At 39.1% G+C, this 17002-nt stretch overlaps 1 protein-coding gene across 3 annotated transcripts in view; it reads right to left on the bottom strand.

Annotated features, from left to right (window-relative positions):
• Positions 1–13152: 13152 nt before the first annotated feature.
• dhx36 (DEAH (Asp-Glu-Ala-His) box polypeptide 36) overlaps positions 13153–17002 on the bottom strand; it is a 237055-nt gene continuing 233205 nt past the window's right edge. For 2 of the 3 annotated variants that reach the window (XM_073929461.1, XM_005159207.6), the window contains exons 24-25: positions 13914–14066; positions 13153–13831 (exon numbers count right to left, since the gene is read on the bottom strand). In XM_073929461.1, coding sequence (XP_073785562.1) covers positions 13631–13831; positions 13914–14066 — 354 coding nt within the window. In that variant the 3' untranslated portion in view covers positions 13153–13630. 3 annotated transcript variants of the gene reach the window in all.

Here is a 17002-nt window from a genome sequence, read left to right as displayed (position 1 = left end):
GGCCTATTTCTAATCTTCCATTTATGTCTAAAATACTAGAAAAAGTTGTTTCCACTCAATTATGCTCTTATCTGCAGACGAACAATATTTTTGAAGTGTTTCAGTCAGGTTTCAGGGCTCACCACAGTACAGAAACCGCCTTAGTGAAAATAACCAAAGATTTACTCTTAGCTGCTGACCGAAGGTGCGTCTCGCTATTAGTTTTACTCGATCTTAGTGCGGCATTTGATACCATTGACCACAATATCCTCATAAATCGCTTAAAGTCTACAGGTGTCCAGGGACAGGCTCTACAATGGTTTAAGTCATACTTAACTGACCGCTACCAGTTTGTGAATCTGAATGGACAGCCTTCACAAATCTGCCCAGTAAAGTATGGGGTGCCTCAAGGATCAGTTTTAGGCCCTTTACTGTTTACAATTTACATGCTACCTCTGGGAGACATTATTAGAAGACATGGGATCAGCTTTCACTGCTATGCAGATGATACTCAATTATATATTTCCACTAAACCTGACGAGACGTCTGAACTTTCTAAACTAACTGAGTGTATCAAAGACATCAAAGAATGGATGACCAACAATTTTCTTCTCTTAAACTCAGACAAAACAGAATTATTACTTATTGGGCCTAAATCTTGCACACAGCAGATCTCGCAACTCAATTTACAATTAGAGGGATACAAAGTTAGCTTTAGCTCTACTATAAAAGATTTGGGTGTCATATTAGACAGCAATCTAACTTTTAAAAACCATATTTCCCATGTCACAAAAACTGCCTTCTTTCATCTGAGAAATATCGCTAAATTACGAAATATGCTATCCATCTCAGATGCAGAAAAGCTAGTCCATGCTTTTATGACTTCGAGACTGGATTACTGTAATGCTCTATTTGCTGGCTGCCCAGCATCCTCTATTAACAAACTTCAATTAGTACAAAATGCAGCAGCCAGAGTTCTGACCAGGTCTAGAAAATATGATCATATAACCCCAATTTTATCCTCCTTACACTGGCTGCCTGTTAAATTTCGTATTGAATTTAAAATATTACTTCTCACCTATAAAGCTCTAAATAATCTAGCTCCTGTTTATCTAACCAACCTTCTGTCTCGCTACGAACCAACTCGCTCCTTAAGATCTCAAAATTCAGGGCTTCTGGTAGTACCTAGAATAGCAAAATCAAGTAAAGGAGGTCGAGCCTTCTCTTTCATGGCTCCTACACTCTGGAATAGCCTTCCTGGTAATGTCCGAGGCTCAGACACACTCTCCCAGTTCAAAACTAGATTAAAGACCTATCTGTTTAGTAAAGCATACACTCAATGCATCACCTAGCGGGTTCCACACTGGCTTCTGCATCTTGCTTATATACACTATGAACAGCAGCTACGCTAATTATTCTCTTTATTCTCTATTTTCACCTGGGGATACTCATCCCGAGGTCCTCAGATTAGGCGGAGTCACTGATTGGATCCAAGACCAGCGACGTGATGATCCCAAGGATTCCATATCCGGGACCAGGCCATATCCTGAGCTGCTGCTGCGCTGATGGTCGTGGGGAGTGGAGAACATGTGTCTGATTCCAGCGACGCTCCAGGGACAGACGAGTCTTCATTGAGGCCATCTTCCAGCATAAACCACGGCGAATGAAGTTCTGCACAAGACTTTTGGCCAGCGGAGAAATTAAAATGGTCGTGCCCAACTGAGTCTGGTTCTCTCAAGGTTTTTTTTCTTCACTCCCATCAGGTGAAGTTTTTTTCCCTCTCCGCTGTCGCCACTGCCTCGCATGGTTCAGGATTGGTAGAGCTACGCATCGATGAATTTGCTCTTCAGTGTTTGAACTCTCAGTAATGATTAAATCACACTGAACTGAGCTAAACTGAACTGAACTGAACTTAAACACTAAAACCTGAACCACACTGTTCCAGTTACTGAACCACACTGTTCCAGTTACTATGACCATTCATGTGAAGCTGCTTTGACACAATCTACATTGTAAAAGCGCTATACAAATAAAGCTGAATTGAATTGAATTGAATTGCTGTGGTGGCGGCTCCAATTCTGAATGAGTGACTGGGTTATGAATCTGGTGGGAAGCCTAAATAGTCCTATGACTTTAAGGTGTTTCGAAACCAAAAATGTTATTGAACGGAATATGTGGATGTGTTGAGCAGTGAGAAACTGATAAGGTGTTCTGGGGTAACTTAAAATGTATAAATGAATGCTGACGCAAATTTGTGTATGCTGTGGTTATGGGATTATCATCTTAAAAGGAGAGATGGAGTCAGCTGCGGCTCTGCTTCTGATACCAGTTTCTGAAAATAAAGCAAAAAGAGAGTCAGCGATTTCCTATGCAACTAGGAACATGTACAACAGTAAAATATTTTATTTTATTTATTTATTTATTTTTTTAAAATTTTTTTTCCAGAATGTATTGACGATATTGCCCGTTAGAAGCGCATCGGCGGCCCTAATAATATACCCCACGAAGGGGGCAGCATCTGTGTAAAAGGATATACTGAGGATGAAATTGGATAGCTAATAAATGAATGGCTTCTATTCCAGCGCTTAAAGGGTCACGAAACACCAAAACACATTTTTTGAGCTGTTGACAGTCGTATATGTGTCCCACATTGCTAAAAACACTATTAGGACACCTATATTTCACTAAAAAGTGTAAATTGGTTGTTTTTGCGTTATTTTAAGCAAATTCGTACTTCCTGTTTGGAACGAATTTTTGAAGCTGCGTCACGGTCATGACATAATAGCGTGTATTCCAGCGTGCAGACTGGACGTCTGTGCCAGAGTGTGTCTTATTACGTCTTACAGTGTGTTGCATTAATGCATGAGTAAGGCTTGGGTCAAACCAATCAGCGCACTCTATTGTGCAACTTCATTAATATTCATTTCTATCACCGTGTTTTCAGGACAGAGACGCCACGTTGTGTTGGCAAAACAAGCGTGAAGTGTTGCTTTTATAGTTTGCTGCAGTTAAGTTTCGTTTTCATTTTCTCTCTGTGAGAGCTCAGACTCACGTGTGGATTACAGTGTACGCGACGCGCGACAACAATAACTTACGTGTCTAAGGAGGATTATTGTTTACCTGAGAGCTGTTCTCATCTGCAAACGCTGGGATCTGGAATCGTTTGTAGTATTCTCTTCATAAAGACGCGGCTCTAGTTGCTGGTGATTGTCCTGTCTCTACAGATTTGGTAAGTGAGCGACCAGTGCTCTTTGTTTATTCAGTTTGTTCGTATCTAACAAACTATTGCACAGAGTGTAAACACGTTAGCACCACAACCAAACTTTAACCTCGTGTAGGGTTTTTACCGCATTTAGTGACCGGAATAACACGCGCGGCTTTCTGACGCTACCTGTCGTGTGCATCTAAGTTTCTGGGAACTGCAGAGGGTTTTTTTCTCTCATTCGCCGTGCGGTATAAATCATTGCATGAAAAATACACGCTTAGAGCAGCTCCTCGAATCAAATATCTCGTGTGTCGCGAGGGGCATGAATGAATTCCCTGAATGAAAGAGCCAAACTGCAGTTAAAGTCGACCATTTAATAATTTGGCTAATAATTCGACTACAGATGTCAATGTAGGTTAAACACCATCACATTCTCCTGTATGTATGTGTGTGTGTGTGTGTGTGTGTGTGTATTTTGACTCTGAAACTCGCGCGTGCCCAAATCGACACTCCCACACCCTCCCACTTTAGTTCCTCCGACACTCCTCCCTAAACAGAGCTGGACACGCCCACTTTTCTGACTTTTTCCAAAGAAGAGGTGTGAAAACACCCTGCTGAAACGAGGGGGTTTCATGGCCCTTTAAGGAAGGAAAGCATAAGCAGGTCGCATGCTTTAAGCGCCACCTGATGGTTACAAACCTTTATGAATTTCTTTTCTGTTAAACCAGGAGTCACCAAACATGGTACCGGTGGGCACCAGGTAGCCCACGAGGCTCTCGTGTGTTGCTCACAGGCCTGTTCTAAAAATAGCTCACCATAACGCCACTTACAAGTAAGCTTTCTCTAATATAGAAGTAATCATTTAAAAATGTAAATATTTGCAAAGATAAATAAAATAGTGTTGCACATTGATATTGAATTACAGGTTATTTCCTACCCTGTTAAATTATTGTTGGTAACTTTGAGAGAATCATAACATGATCAGTGACTTCACCTGGATGAATATTATTAATTATTACCAAAAACTTAAATTATAATTATAAGTAAATTGAGGAACTTGTTATTTGAGAAGTGTTTATCAAACTGGTAGCCCTCCACGTTAATCGGTGCCCGAGAAGTAGCTCTTAGTTTCATAGAGGTTGGTGACTCCCATGTTAAACGCTAAAGACAACATTTTTGAAGAAAGCTGAAAACCTGTAACCATTGACTTTCACAGGAAGGAAATAAACACTAAGGAAGTCAATGCGGCTGTCCGTAGTGCCCAGCCACAATTCATGACACTTCGTATTCTGCCGCGCCGCGGAGCGCTATTTGTATAATTGATTAGTTTATTTTGATAAAGTATGAATGCGTGTGTCTGGTGTGCATTAATCTACTATTCTACTAGTCGTTAGCGCGCCGCGTCACCGCGCCGTCGTCGCCTATGGTGCGCGACGCCCTTCAGGCAGAGTTTGTTACGGCCAAGATCGGATTTATATAATTTCTCTTCTATTCCGGAGATTGATGCTGCAAGATGAAGTAGGTGAGTGACGAAAAGGCATCCCTGCGGGATAATGCGCATGTGTGTTTGATGTTCTAAGATGGAGAGCAGTTTATGCTTAGCGTGATATTTCTTCCAGAAGATAAAAGGGGACCAATTTGTCGATTTATTCAAGTAGCTTATTAATGCTTGAAATTCTATCACTCCAAATTGATGCTTAAGAATTCTATAGAGTGCTTAAGCCGGAGGTTCTTCCGCGATGAGAATGCACATATTAGAAACAGGGCCGGAGTGGGACACCTTTTCAGCCCTGGAGTTTCAAGCCTCAGACCGGCCCACCTCAGTTCACGACTGACTATATTTCCAAATCAGTTTCTAATGACACTATCACGTCTTTTTTTGAGAAAACAGCTGCTTTAGAACTTCAAATGTTCAACAACCCTAACAGTATTATATGTCTTAACAATAAAAATGAAAACAATAAGTTACTCTAACGAGGATCAAACCCAGGTCCGCGGCATCTTGATCTAACGTGCTAACCGCTGGACCACAATAGCGGTGTTCAAAAAAGAGACACAACTGAATTTTATAATCATTAAAATAGACGAAAAGAGAAGAGTTGCGGTAAAATAATGAATAAAAAGGCTGTGGTCAAGTAAATAAATAAATTTAAAAAGTGTGACTGCTGAGAGCAACAGATCTGCAGCTAGGGACACCGGCCCTCGCGGCCAAAAAACGGACCGGCCCACCGGGAATCATCCCGGTCCTCCCGATTAGCCAATCCGGGCCTGCTTAGAAAACCGGTCACTACTTTAGCTGGGGGATATTAGGGAGAGAGAAACGGGAAACTTGTAGATGAATTACGTGCAAACGCCATAGTTATTGGCGAAACTCCAGCGGATCGTTTTTAAGCATAAATGTGTGGGCTACTTCTGCATCCGAATGTTAAACGGACAACGAAATATAATTGTGACCTCCGATTGCCAGAAATCGGGTGGCGGGTGTAATGTTGATTGCAACCGAGCGTTGCAGCCGTCTAGATTAGAGAGATTGCTTGGTTTATAACCTGATAATTTAAGCATATTCATCAGGCAGAATCATGCTGTTAATGCTGAAAAAGGCAGAATTATGAGGAGATGAAAGAGCCGTTATTAGATGTTTTTAGAAACGTTCTAATGCCCATTTCAGTAGGGCTGGTATGAATGTGCTTAACAGGGATTTGCTCTGATTTCTGGTTTGGCGTTGGTGGACGGCTAGTGAGGTTATGGGAAGGGAGCGCCGAGATCGGCTGTGATCCAGTAGACGAACCTGGAATGAGAAATTCAGAAAATTAGGTCAGTTACAAACATAATTCAGTAAAAGCATAAACATATTGACAAAAGTCGACAAGTAATTTCTGTTTTCACAAGGCTTAGCACTTGGCTGACGGCATATGCATCGCCGCAGTAGCTGCGAGCTTGTAAAAATGAGAGGGTAAAAAGCAATGATACGCAAGGTAGAGGGGCGGGGTGCGTAGCCCGTAGGTGGTAAGGATCGCTGGAAGAGGAGGACTGGAGTGTGCGCTGGAATCGGGAGCTGCAGGCTGGAAGAGGTGAGGTGGAATTCCCAAGAGTTGCTTTATTGCCCGGGAGATTGGTTTTATTAGTGTTTAGAATTAATGATTGCTGCAATATGTCCAAATCCAATATTGCTTTTTAATCCTTTCCTTGATTCTCCGGGAAGGCGGAGAGATTGCGGGTTTATTGTCTGTTTAGGATAGGGAGTGTGGCAGGAGCGTGTTATGTCCTGGGGGTGGCGTTGAAGACATGGATTCGCAAGTTTTTTGGGTTTAATGCAGCGGCTTTGAATTGTGGTCCCGGCGTCTAGGAGTTTGGAGGAGTTCAGTGACAGTTGTTGTTGGATATGAGAGACGCATGATGATGCTGGAGAAGGTACGTAGCGGAGCTGGGGATTGCATTGTGATCTGGCTGGAGTGGATAGGCCTACGGCCTTTTGTTGGAGCCTCGGTCTCGAGCTGACTTTCATGCTGTGCTGGGTGTTGTTAAGACGGGGCTGGTGTTTCAGGGAGCGCGGAGCTTTCTTTCTTGTATGTAGCTGCGCTGATGCTGTTGTGATCTCCGCCGCCGTCGCTGTTGTTGTTGTTTTTGTCATTTTTTGTAGTTGCTGACGATGGTAGTAATGGTGTTGTGGTATTGTAGTTGAAGAATAGTAGGAGATGTGGAGGATCCGTTTTGTCCGTGAGTAACTTTTGGAGGAGCTAGAGCGGACCTGTCGTATGTTTCTTCGGAAAACGAAGATAAGGGAGTAATGTCTAGCAAGGCTACTTATAGTGGGTTAGGATAGATCTGATTGGCTAACTAATGAGTGTAGATAGGTGGCCAGCTGCTGTCAATTATATCACGTGCTCCTCTCGAAATTAGTTTAAAAACTTCACTTATTTAAATCACATTTTTCATGTTATCTTTCATCTGCAACAACAATCCTGCTGCTGCTGCTTCCAATGACAGATGTGCATGCTCGAGTGACGTCACTGTCATCACTGTTCGGTTCGGTCGCATTGCTGCGTGTTTGGAGTTTAGATTAGCAATTTACATTTTAATCGTAAAATACTTAATACATTTATACAAACAAATCTGCTTTAAAACGTTCTGTACCTCGAGCATCTGCTTGTTGTTTGAAGCTTTAGCCTGCTAGCACTGCTAGTCAACTAAAGCTACCACTAACCTCTTCCATTCACTCATTTTCTCACTTACTGGCCTTGCTCTTCACCCTGTACAATGTCACTTGTATGTTTGTCCTTGATTGCAGGAAAGGCATCGATGGAGGCGTTGGAGCTGGAGCTGGAAGCAGTGGAGTCGCAGCTTCGCTCCCTCGAGGTGAGGCGGACACGGCTGAGCGAACAAGCTCTGCTCGTTTTACCTCATGCTATGACCGCCTCATCTGAGGTAAGTGGAAGAAACAACCACATCACTCTACCTCAACCCCGCGTGTTTCTCTGTTCAGGCCCAGCGCACCGAGGACGCGGTTTACCCAGGCATCATTCACACCAACACCTGGCTGCCACGGTCCCTGGGTGCAGCCGCGTAAGGTGCTTGCCAGGTCCTGGGCAGAACATCTCCTCCTCCTGTGTTCAAGATCTCCACGGTGAACCGATTTGCCCCTCTCCGCGAGACGGGTCGTGATGTGGCCATCATTGGGGACTCCATAGTTTGCCACGCCCGCGCTGCCTCATCCAAAGGTAACAAAGTATGCACTTTCTGCTTTCCTGGTGCCCGCATTAAGAATATTTCTACAAAGATACTTACTATCCTGAGCGCTGATGAGAGCCCTGGTGCTGTCGTCCTCCACGTGGGGATGAACGACACCGGGGTCCGGTAGACGGAGATCCTGAAGAAGGACATCAGGAGCCTGATCGAGACAGTTCGACGCACCTCGCCCGCTGCCCAGATCATCGTTTCTGGGCTTAATGGCTCTTAACATGGTGTAAAGAACAGAAATTGCTCTTTGTCAATAACTGGAAACTTTTCTGGGAGCATCCTAGGCTTTTCGCGCTGATGGCCTGCACCCCAGTCAAGCTGGAGCTGAACTCCTGTCGAACTACATTTCAAGAATACTTTGCTCTATCTGATTAGTAAGTAAAAATACACAACATTCACATTGTAGCCACGTAGACTCTTTTTGTCCCACTTAAGTATCAGTAATGCATATCTGGCTAACCTCATAGACTGTGTCTGTTCCTCTTATGATTAGATCAAGAAATAAACACACTGTGTGCTCCAGAAATAATCTATTAAAAATCAAACCAGAAAAACCGGTAAAAAGGGAAAAGACAAATTTCGTAAAGCTTGGTCTCCTAAACATCAGGTCACTAGCACCTGAAGCACTTATCATAAATGAAATAATAACAGATTACTATCTTAATGCACTCATGTCTCCCTGAAACCTGGCTTCTTCTGGATTCTTATATAAACATGACGCTCATCAAACTGGTCATGGTGGTGGAGTAGCATCAATCTTTAGTAATTTTCTTAATGTTAATCAGAGAAACTGACTTATGTTTAATTTCTTTGAAGTATTAGTGCTTAATGTTATGCTTCCAGATATTATGCAAAAACCTATATTATCACTTGCTTTAATCACCATATATAGACCTCCAGGTTCCAATTTTCTAAAAGAGCTTTCTGATTTTATTTCTGACTTACTAGTCAAAACTGATCAAATAACTGGACCCTAACAACTTAATTATACAGCTAATTATAGGCCTATTTCAAATCTTCCATTTATGTCTAAAATACTAGAAAAAGTTGTTTCTACCCAATTATGCTCCTTTCTGCAGATGAACAATGTTTTTGAAGTGTTTCAGTCAGGTGTCAGGGCTCATTACAGTACAGAAACCGCATTAGTGAAAATAACCAATCACCTACTAAGGGTGCAACTCGCTCTACTCGATCTTAGTGCAGCATTTGACACCATTGACCACAATATCCTCATAAGTCGCTAAAAGTGTACAGGTCTCCAGGGACAGGCTCTACAATGGTTTAATACATACCCATAGATAAATGATGCCATTTGCAGTTTGAGACGTGTATGTCGGAAATCTGAGCGCTTATGGAAAGTGAAACAGCATCAAGTACATCGGCTGTATCATAAAAAACTCATGTTTTAAGTGAGTTCAATCTAGGATACTAGAACGTCTTCTTTGAAGAAATTGATATCAGCCAACAAAAGAAACACTAAAACTCTGTTTGAGACTGCTTGTTATACCAGCGTTTTCGAATGAGGATTGTAACCGCTTTCTGTTTCATTTTGTCAACAAGGTGAATGCTGTCAGAGCAAGCATTGTGCCATCAGCTGCCCCTTACAGTGTTACAAATCCCAGCCCTCCAATTCTGGACTCTTTTTCCCACATTACACTAAATGATTTAATTGAGTTAATGGGTGTGATGAAGTTATTCCAAAGCCCTGCAGATATTTTAACAGCATCGCTGATTATAAAATCAATCGCTTTTACTGGCCCTTGTTTAGTTTCGATTTTAAATCTTTCACTTGGGCTTGGTCAGGTTCCAAAGTGTTTTAAACATGCAGTTATTCAGCCACTCCTGAAAAAGAGTAATCTTGATCCTGCTTCACTTAGCAACTACAGGCCTACAGTATATCTAAATTGGCTTTTATTTCAAAAGTTTTAGAAAGAATTGTCGCCATGCAGCTGAATACTGTTTCGGAGGCTTATAATATCTTTTATAAATTTCAGTCTGGTTTCCGTAAGCATCACTCCACAGAAACTGCCCTTCTTAGGGCCTACTCACACTATGCCATCCGTACCGTGCCCAGGCCCGTTTCCCGGATCGTTTGAGAAGTGTGAGTGCGCTGAATCGGGCTCAAGCACAGTTCACTTGGCCGGCCCTGGCGCGGTTGGAAGAGGTGTGCCTGAGCGCGGATCACTTGGGCTTTGGCGCGGTACGCTTGTGTGTGAGTGCAAAACGCACCAAAGCCCGAAACTGAAAGCGAGACGTGACTTTTAAGGGGCTGTTTCATATGGATTTATTAATCATTTTTACTGTTCAGTGATCGCAAACTGCCGTAGTTTATTAAAGACGCAAACTCCTCACGGCACACCAGCTGCGCGCCTTCAGCAGACCTCCTCATTCCTGCAGCACGAGAGCTTTATGATTGTTTATGAGCGCCAAAAGTGGCGGATCTGTTCGGCGAAATATCTGACTGCCTGTCACCGTATCCCTAAGGACTGTTTGGCGAAATATCTGACTGCATGTCAATGCATGACAAACGACTGAAAGGATATAACTAGAGAAATCTCCACTGTGCTACTGGGTGAGAGCGTATGGCAAGCCGTTTTAGCATTTAAACCTTGTTCTGACTATCCATAAATATATTTAGAGATATCTCTAATTATATTTTGACTAGTCATAATTAAAATTCGACTCGTCAGAATGACAATTACAGATATCTGCAATTGCAATTGTACTAGTACGAAATCAGATTGGAGATATCTGCAAATATATTATGACTAGTCATATTCCTCCATTGAATGAATTTTGACTCGTCAAAAATCCAATTCAAGATATCTACAACTGTAATTTGACTATTAGTAAATTAATTAGAGATATCTTCAAATATATTTGTAAATATCTCTAAATATGACGAATTAAAGATATCTCCAAATGTATTATGACTAGTAAAAACTCAGTTAGAGAAATCTCTAATCACAATTGTGACTAGTCAAAACTCATTTAGAGATATCTGCAAATATTTTTCAATGAAGGTCAATGGACGAATATGACTAGTCATAATATATTTGCAGATATCTCCAATCTAATTTTGTACTAGTACAATTGTAATTGCAGATATCTCTAATTGTCATTCTGACTAGTCGAATTATAATTATGACTAGTCAAAATATAATTAGAGATATCTCTAAATATATTTATGGAGTCAGAACAAAGGTTTAAATGCTAAAAAGGCTTGCCATAGAGAGCGCTTCTCACTGAACAGCGCAGCAGCGATGACGTAAGCGTGCCAAGGCCCGATATGGTGTGAGCACAGGCCGTCGGGGGAGACGGGAGGGGGGACAAGCGTGCTTTGGCCTGGTTCGAGGCAACAGTACCTAGTGTGAGTACGGCCTTAGGGTCTCTAATGATATTTTAATGGCTGCCAATGCAGGTGATTTTTCTGTGCTGGTTTTGCTGGATCTTAATGCAGCTTTTGATACTGTCGATCACTGCACTTTAATTAAGAGGCTGCATTCTCTTGTGGGCATTACTGGATCAGCTCTGAGTTGGTTAACCTCTGTGTCCATAGAAACTCTATATGTCGGTCTCTGTTCCTCTGTCATGTGGTGTGCCTCAAGGTTCTGTCCTAGGCCCTCTTCTTTTTAATCTATATATGCTCCCTCTCAGCAAGATTAGTAGTAGTTTTAAAGGTATATTTTACCACTGCTACGCAGATTATGTACAATTATATTTTTCTTTTAGCCCTGAAATGCTAGACAAACTGTCTCTCTTGTAGGATTGTTTAGTCTCCATTAACAAATAGATGGCAGACAATTAGCTGCAATTGAACCCTGATAAAACAGAAATGTTATTTTTTGATCAAGATAGCATCACCCCAATGATCAGGCAAGTTTTGGGGGGCTTGTCATCTTCAAATTGCAGTGATATTAGAAATCTTGGTGTCATGTTTGATCGAGCTCTGTGTTTTATTAACCATGTTAAATCTATTGTTTGTACATGCTTTTTTCACCTGAAAAACATTGCAAAAATAAGAGATATTGAGTCAAAGCATGAGAAGAAGATGCTTGTTCATGCCTTCATCTCTTTTAGTTAAGATTCATCTCTTTTAGTTTCATCTTTTTTAGTTTAGATTATTGTAATGTTTTGTCATCTTCAAATTGCAGTGATATTAGAAATCTTGGTGTCATGTTTGATCGAGCTCTGTGTTTTATTAACCATGTAAAACCTATTGTTTGTACATGCTTTTTTCACCTGAAGAACATTGCAAAAATAAAAGATATTGAGTCAAAGCATGAGAAGGAGATGCTTGTTCACGCCTTCATCTTTTTTAGTTTAGATTATTGTAATGTTTTGTTCACTTGTCTGAACAAATCCTACATGGAGTAATTGCAAGATGTGCAGAATGCAGCTGCAAGGCTTTTAACCGCTAGGGCCAGCTTTCAGCCACCGCCACTGAGACTGCAGCTCTACACAAGACGTTTGGCCAGCGGAAAAATTAAAATGGTCGTGCCCAACTGAGTCTGGTTTCACTCAAAGTTTTTTTTTCTTTACTCTCACCAATCGGTGAAATTTTCTTGCCCCTCCGCTGTCGCCTCTAGCTTGAATGGTTTAGGATCGATAGAGCTACGCATGGATGAATTTTCTCTTCAGTGTTTGGACTCACTGTAGTGATTTTAAACCACACTGAACTGAGCTAAACTGAACTGAACTTTAACACAAAAAAAATGAACTACACGGTTTCAGTTTACTATGACCACATTGTCTACATTATAAAAGCTACATTGTAAAAGCCCTATGCAAATAAAAGTGAATTGAATTGAATAAGGTAACTTTCATAACATATAAATGAAATGGGGATGATGTGTCTGGGACGTAACTACGCAACATAACGATCTGTTAACGAGGAAGTAGTATGTCCCAAAGCTTGCAAACTCTTCTGTTACACACCCAAAAGTATATACTTTTCGTTCACAAACAATGTATAAATACTTAGGGTATAGTAAATGTTAGGGATGCATCAAATATTTCAGTTCCCTCCTTCAAGGAATGAAGGTTATGACAATAATTAAAACATTGCTTACGGGTGATATTCCAGCATGATAAAGTGGTTATGCCCCCGAGGAAAACCATGTTTTTTTTGGTTTTTTGTTTTTCAAAGAGAAAAAAAAAGCTTTTTTCAAAAAAAAAAAAACATTATCTAACAGTTTTTATGTGTGTTTAAAATTAGCAGATGATAGATATTTATTTTTATTTCATTTATTCTTCTTCATTGTTCAATTTGCAACAATCTTTGGTCACATTGTGTGGTCAAAGAGACTTTATTTACAGCAAAAAAAAAAAAACCTGTATATCAGCACATTACCACTTTACCTAAAAAAAATCTACGTGTAGTTTTACATTTAAAATTTACTGTGATATGAACTGCAAATACTGTTAATACCTTAAACCTTTTACCCATATGTCCCTTATGTGCCTATCAAAATAATCCGTCCCCCATAGAAAAACAGAATATATGAAACTTTGACAATTTAATGTATAACTGATTAGAATAGCATATGATAATTAACCCCAATAAATAATAATAATAATATGAAAAAAATATCTTCTAATGCTGTAGGAAGTTATTACAACTGGAAATATTGAAAAAGAGTATAAGACTGTGTTCAGACAGTATCGAGACAGTAGAGCACTGTCTGCAGGCTATATCAAACCTAAATATCATTCAAATAAACAATCTGATCGTTGATACACAGGTTGGCTATCTTTCGAGGGGTCTCCAGCAGGGGTTTCCTGTGTAGTGATGAGGTCGATTATGGCAGAGATTACTGCACAATCTTTCGACTGCTGGTCTTTCCAGTCCACAGGATGTGGACTCTTTATCTTTTCCTCCAGTAATACATCCAACTCCTTTTTCAGGTCCTAAATTTTCAGAAAAAAAAAAAAATCAAACCTGTGAAATTTGATCATAATTTTTCTAGAAACATGTCGAGTTAATGCTCACCTTGACAAGGTGGGCAATGCGCCCTGGGGACTGAAACACAATCCACTCATCCACTGCAATCGTATCCTGGTCCTGGTCTCTCTGGATAGAAATATTCCCTCCAAAGAACAGCAATGAAAATGGAGATACCTCAGTGCAGTCATAGAGGAAGATCTTTAGAATGGAAATATATTTTTATTTACAAACGTTTTTATAAAAAAAATAACTCAAATCACAAATATCTTTTTTACATATCAATGAAGTGTTATAAAAAAAAAACATTTAATTAATTCATTGGAAATAAAATTTAGAACAAACAAAATAATGTCACAAATACAGTTTTATGCAAAAGTTTGGGCATCCCTTATTAATTAGCCTGCTGGCTTGCAATTTAATTTGGATATATTTTATACCCTAGGGGAAAAGTATGATTTCATTTCTGAGATGACATTTATTTGGAAACACTTTATAATAACTACACTCTATAAATCATTTATTAAGCATTAGAATCTAGTGAATTCATTATTTTTAAGCATTAACTCTACATTAATAAATTTTAGTAAGCTGTTTATAACTGCAGCTACAAATGCTCTATTCTTGACTTAAAAACACATTTATAATGTCCTTAATAATTGTATTTTCATTCTTTGTTAATGATTTATTTTTCATTACTAAATGTAGCACAGGTGATTTAAGTCACACAGACAGAATATTTAAAATAAATAAATATGAGCAAAACACATTACATAGTATAGTGATTTAATTAAATAAATGTTATTTTTCTTCAAATCTTATATAAATAAGAAAAGGATATTTTCTTTTTAGTGGATAGAATGTTTTTTATGATTTTTCATTTATCGGAGTCATTTTTGGTTAATTGTATTATGTATGTAAAAAAAAGGGGTGCTGGCCCTTTAAATCAGTTTTTCGGAGAAAGTGCTTTTCTGATGAGGCAGAGTTGAATCCTCCATTTTGTGGAAGGGTGACGGACCAGATCTGACGCAGATTAGTGCATCTAAACCAGGGCCGGAGTGGGACTACTTTTCAGCCCTGGAGTTTCAATACTCAGACCGGCCCACCTCAGTTCACGACTGACTATATTAAAATAAGGTAATTTCCAATACAGTTTCTAATTACACTATCACGTCTTTTTTGAGAAAACAGCTGCTTTAGAACTTCAAATGTTCAACAACCCTAACAGTATTATATGTCTTAACAATAAAAAAAATAATAAAAATTGCTCAGACGAGAACCAAACCTGGGTTGGCAGCTATGTAAACTAATGTGCTAACCACTGGACCACAACAGTTGTACGTTGAATGGTGACTCATTCGAGTTATATCATCATTAACCTGCAGGCAGCATCATGTTCACGAGGCTATGAGAAAATAGATAAAAAGAGCAGAGCTGCGGTAAAATAATGAATAAGAAGACTGTGGTCAAGTAAATAAATTAATTAATATGAAAAGTGTAACTGCTGAGAGCTACAGATTCTGGAGCTAGGGACACCGGCCCTCGCGGGCAAAAAACTGACCGACCCACCGGGAATTCTCCCGGTCCTCCCGATTAGCCAATCCAGGCCTGATCTAAACATCGCTACTTGTGCCGAAATACACTTATAATCATCTTATAAAAGGGATTTGGTCAGGTTTTTGATTGGTGGAACTGAATGTTCTGGAAATCAGTTGATGGCAAGCCACCCACGGATCTGGACACTTGAATGACTGAATTGATCTCCCATCGCTATACTATGGTTTTTCTGCTTTATGAGGTGGGATCTAAGCTTACTTATTTTGTTATTTTCTTCATCATTCTCGGTTGGAAACACTGAGAAAATCCTGAACTGTCTCACGGACCTATATTTTTCATATTTTTTCCTTCTGCCATCCACGTTACACGGATTTGAGTCGAACTGTTCTTTTCTTTTTTTTAAAAAAGGAAATAGACTGATTTGAAGTTAAAGAGACTTCAGAAAGACATTTTTTTGGATTTTGACAACTTGGATTTTTGTACAAAAAAGAAACAAAGTCTGTTGGACTAATGTTTTTTGATTCTTTGGACTTTATTGGTTCTAGGAAAGCCAACTAATTCACAGTGTAACTTTCTTTTCTGTGAGTTACAAAATTTCATAAATGGGAAAATTTACATACTTAAAAAGACATAAGTGTGTTTAGAAGGTGCACCTATAGGATTGTATGCTGTACAAATTTGTCATTTGTATTTTTCTGATACAAGTATACTGTTTTATTTTTACTGTTATACTTTAGTTTATTTTTTTTTCACTTTTTCATTGGCCAATTCATATAGTAAACTACCAGCTGGTATAAAGAAAACCACATTGAATATTTTCTTTTCTCAAACATTTATTCATACTATTTACAGGCTCCATAGTCGAACCTAACTGGTCCAAATAATGTCTTTTCACTTAGGAAATAACACATAAAATTAGCACAACAAATAGCTCTTAATTATTATAGGTGTAAGCAGGTGTTACATAAATTAAGTATTGTATAATTTACAAACCATTTGTGTTTAAGAGTAGTTGGAGGTTTTAAGATCATTCAGAATGAGTTAGTAAATGATTAATAAACTATTGAAATCAAAACTTTTAATTGTTTTTATTCAGGCATATATTAATAATTAATTTGTGTGTTAATAAATGCTTTTTTAACTCAACTTAATGCAGTTTTGTGACCTAATCTAAAATGAGAATGCTTTATAAGATGCTCTATAAATCCCTTATACATGACAAGGCTCAGTTATATTCTAAACAGGAAAAATGACATAAACAACATTATTAATTTCTATTTGTTTGAAGATACACAAATGAAACTGTACTTCAAATGAAATCTTTGCAACCTTATCTAAAATATAATTACTATAAAGTTTGAACATTGCATCTTGTTAAATTGTTAAAATATTATATTGTTGCTATTTTATCCAGTTTTATGTCATATTTTCACACTCTTGTTATTCAGCAATGTTTAAACTTTAAACAGTAATTTTACTTTTTAGATAAGATTGCAAAGCAGGGCTCGAAATTAACTTTTTTACTTGGAAGCACAGGTGCTCCTAACTTCAAATATTTAGGAGCACCAAAAAATTTTTAG

This window comes from Danio rerio, chromosome 18, assembly GCF_049306965.1.
Source record: "Danio rerio strain Tuebingen ecotype United States chromosome 18, GRCz12tu, whole genome shotgun sequence".
Classification (NCBI taxonomy): Eukaryota; Metazoa; Chordata; class Actinopteri; order Cypriniformes; family Danionidae; genus Danio; species Danio rerio.
The sequence above is the reverse complement of the archived record's forward strand: the minus strand, read 5'-3'. Positions and strand labels throughout refer to the sequence as shown.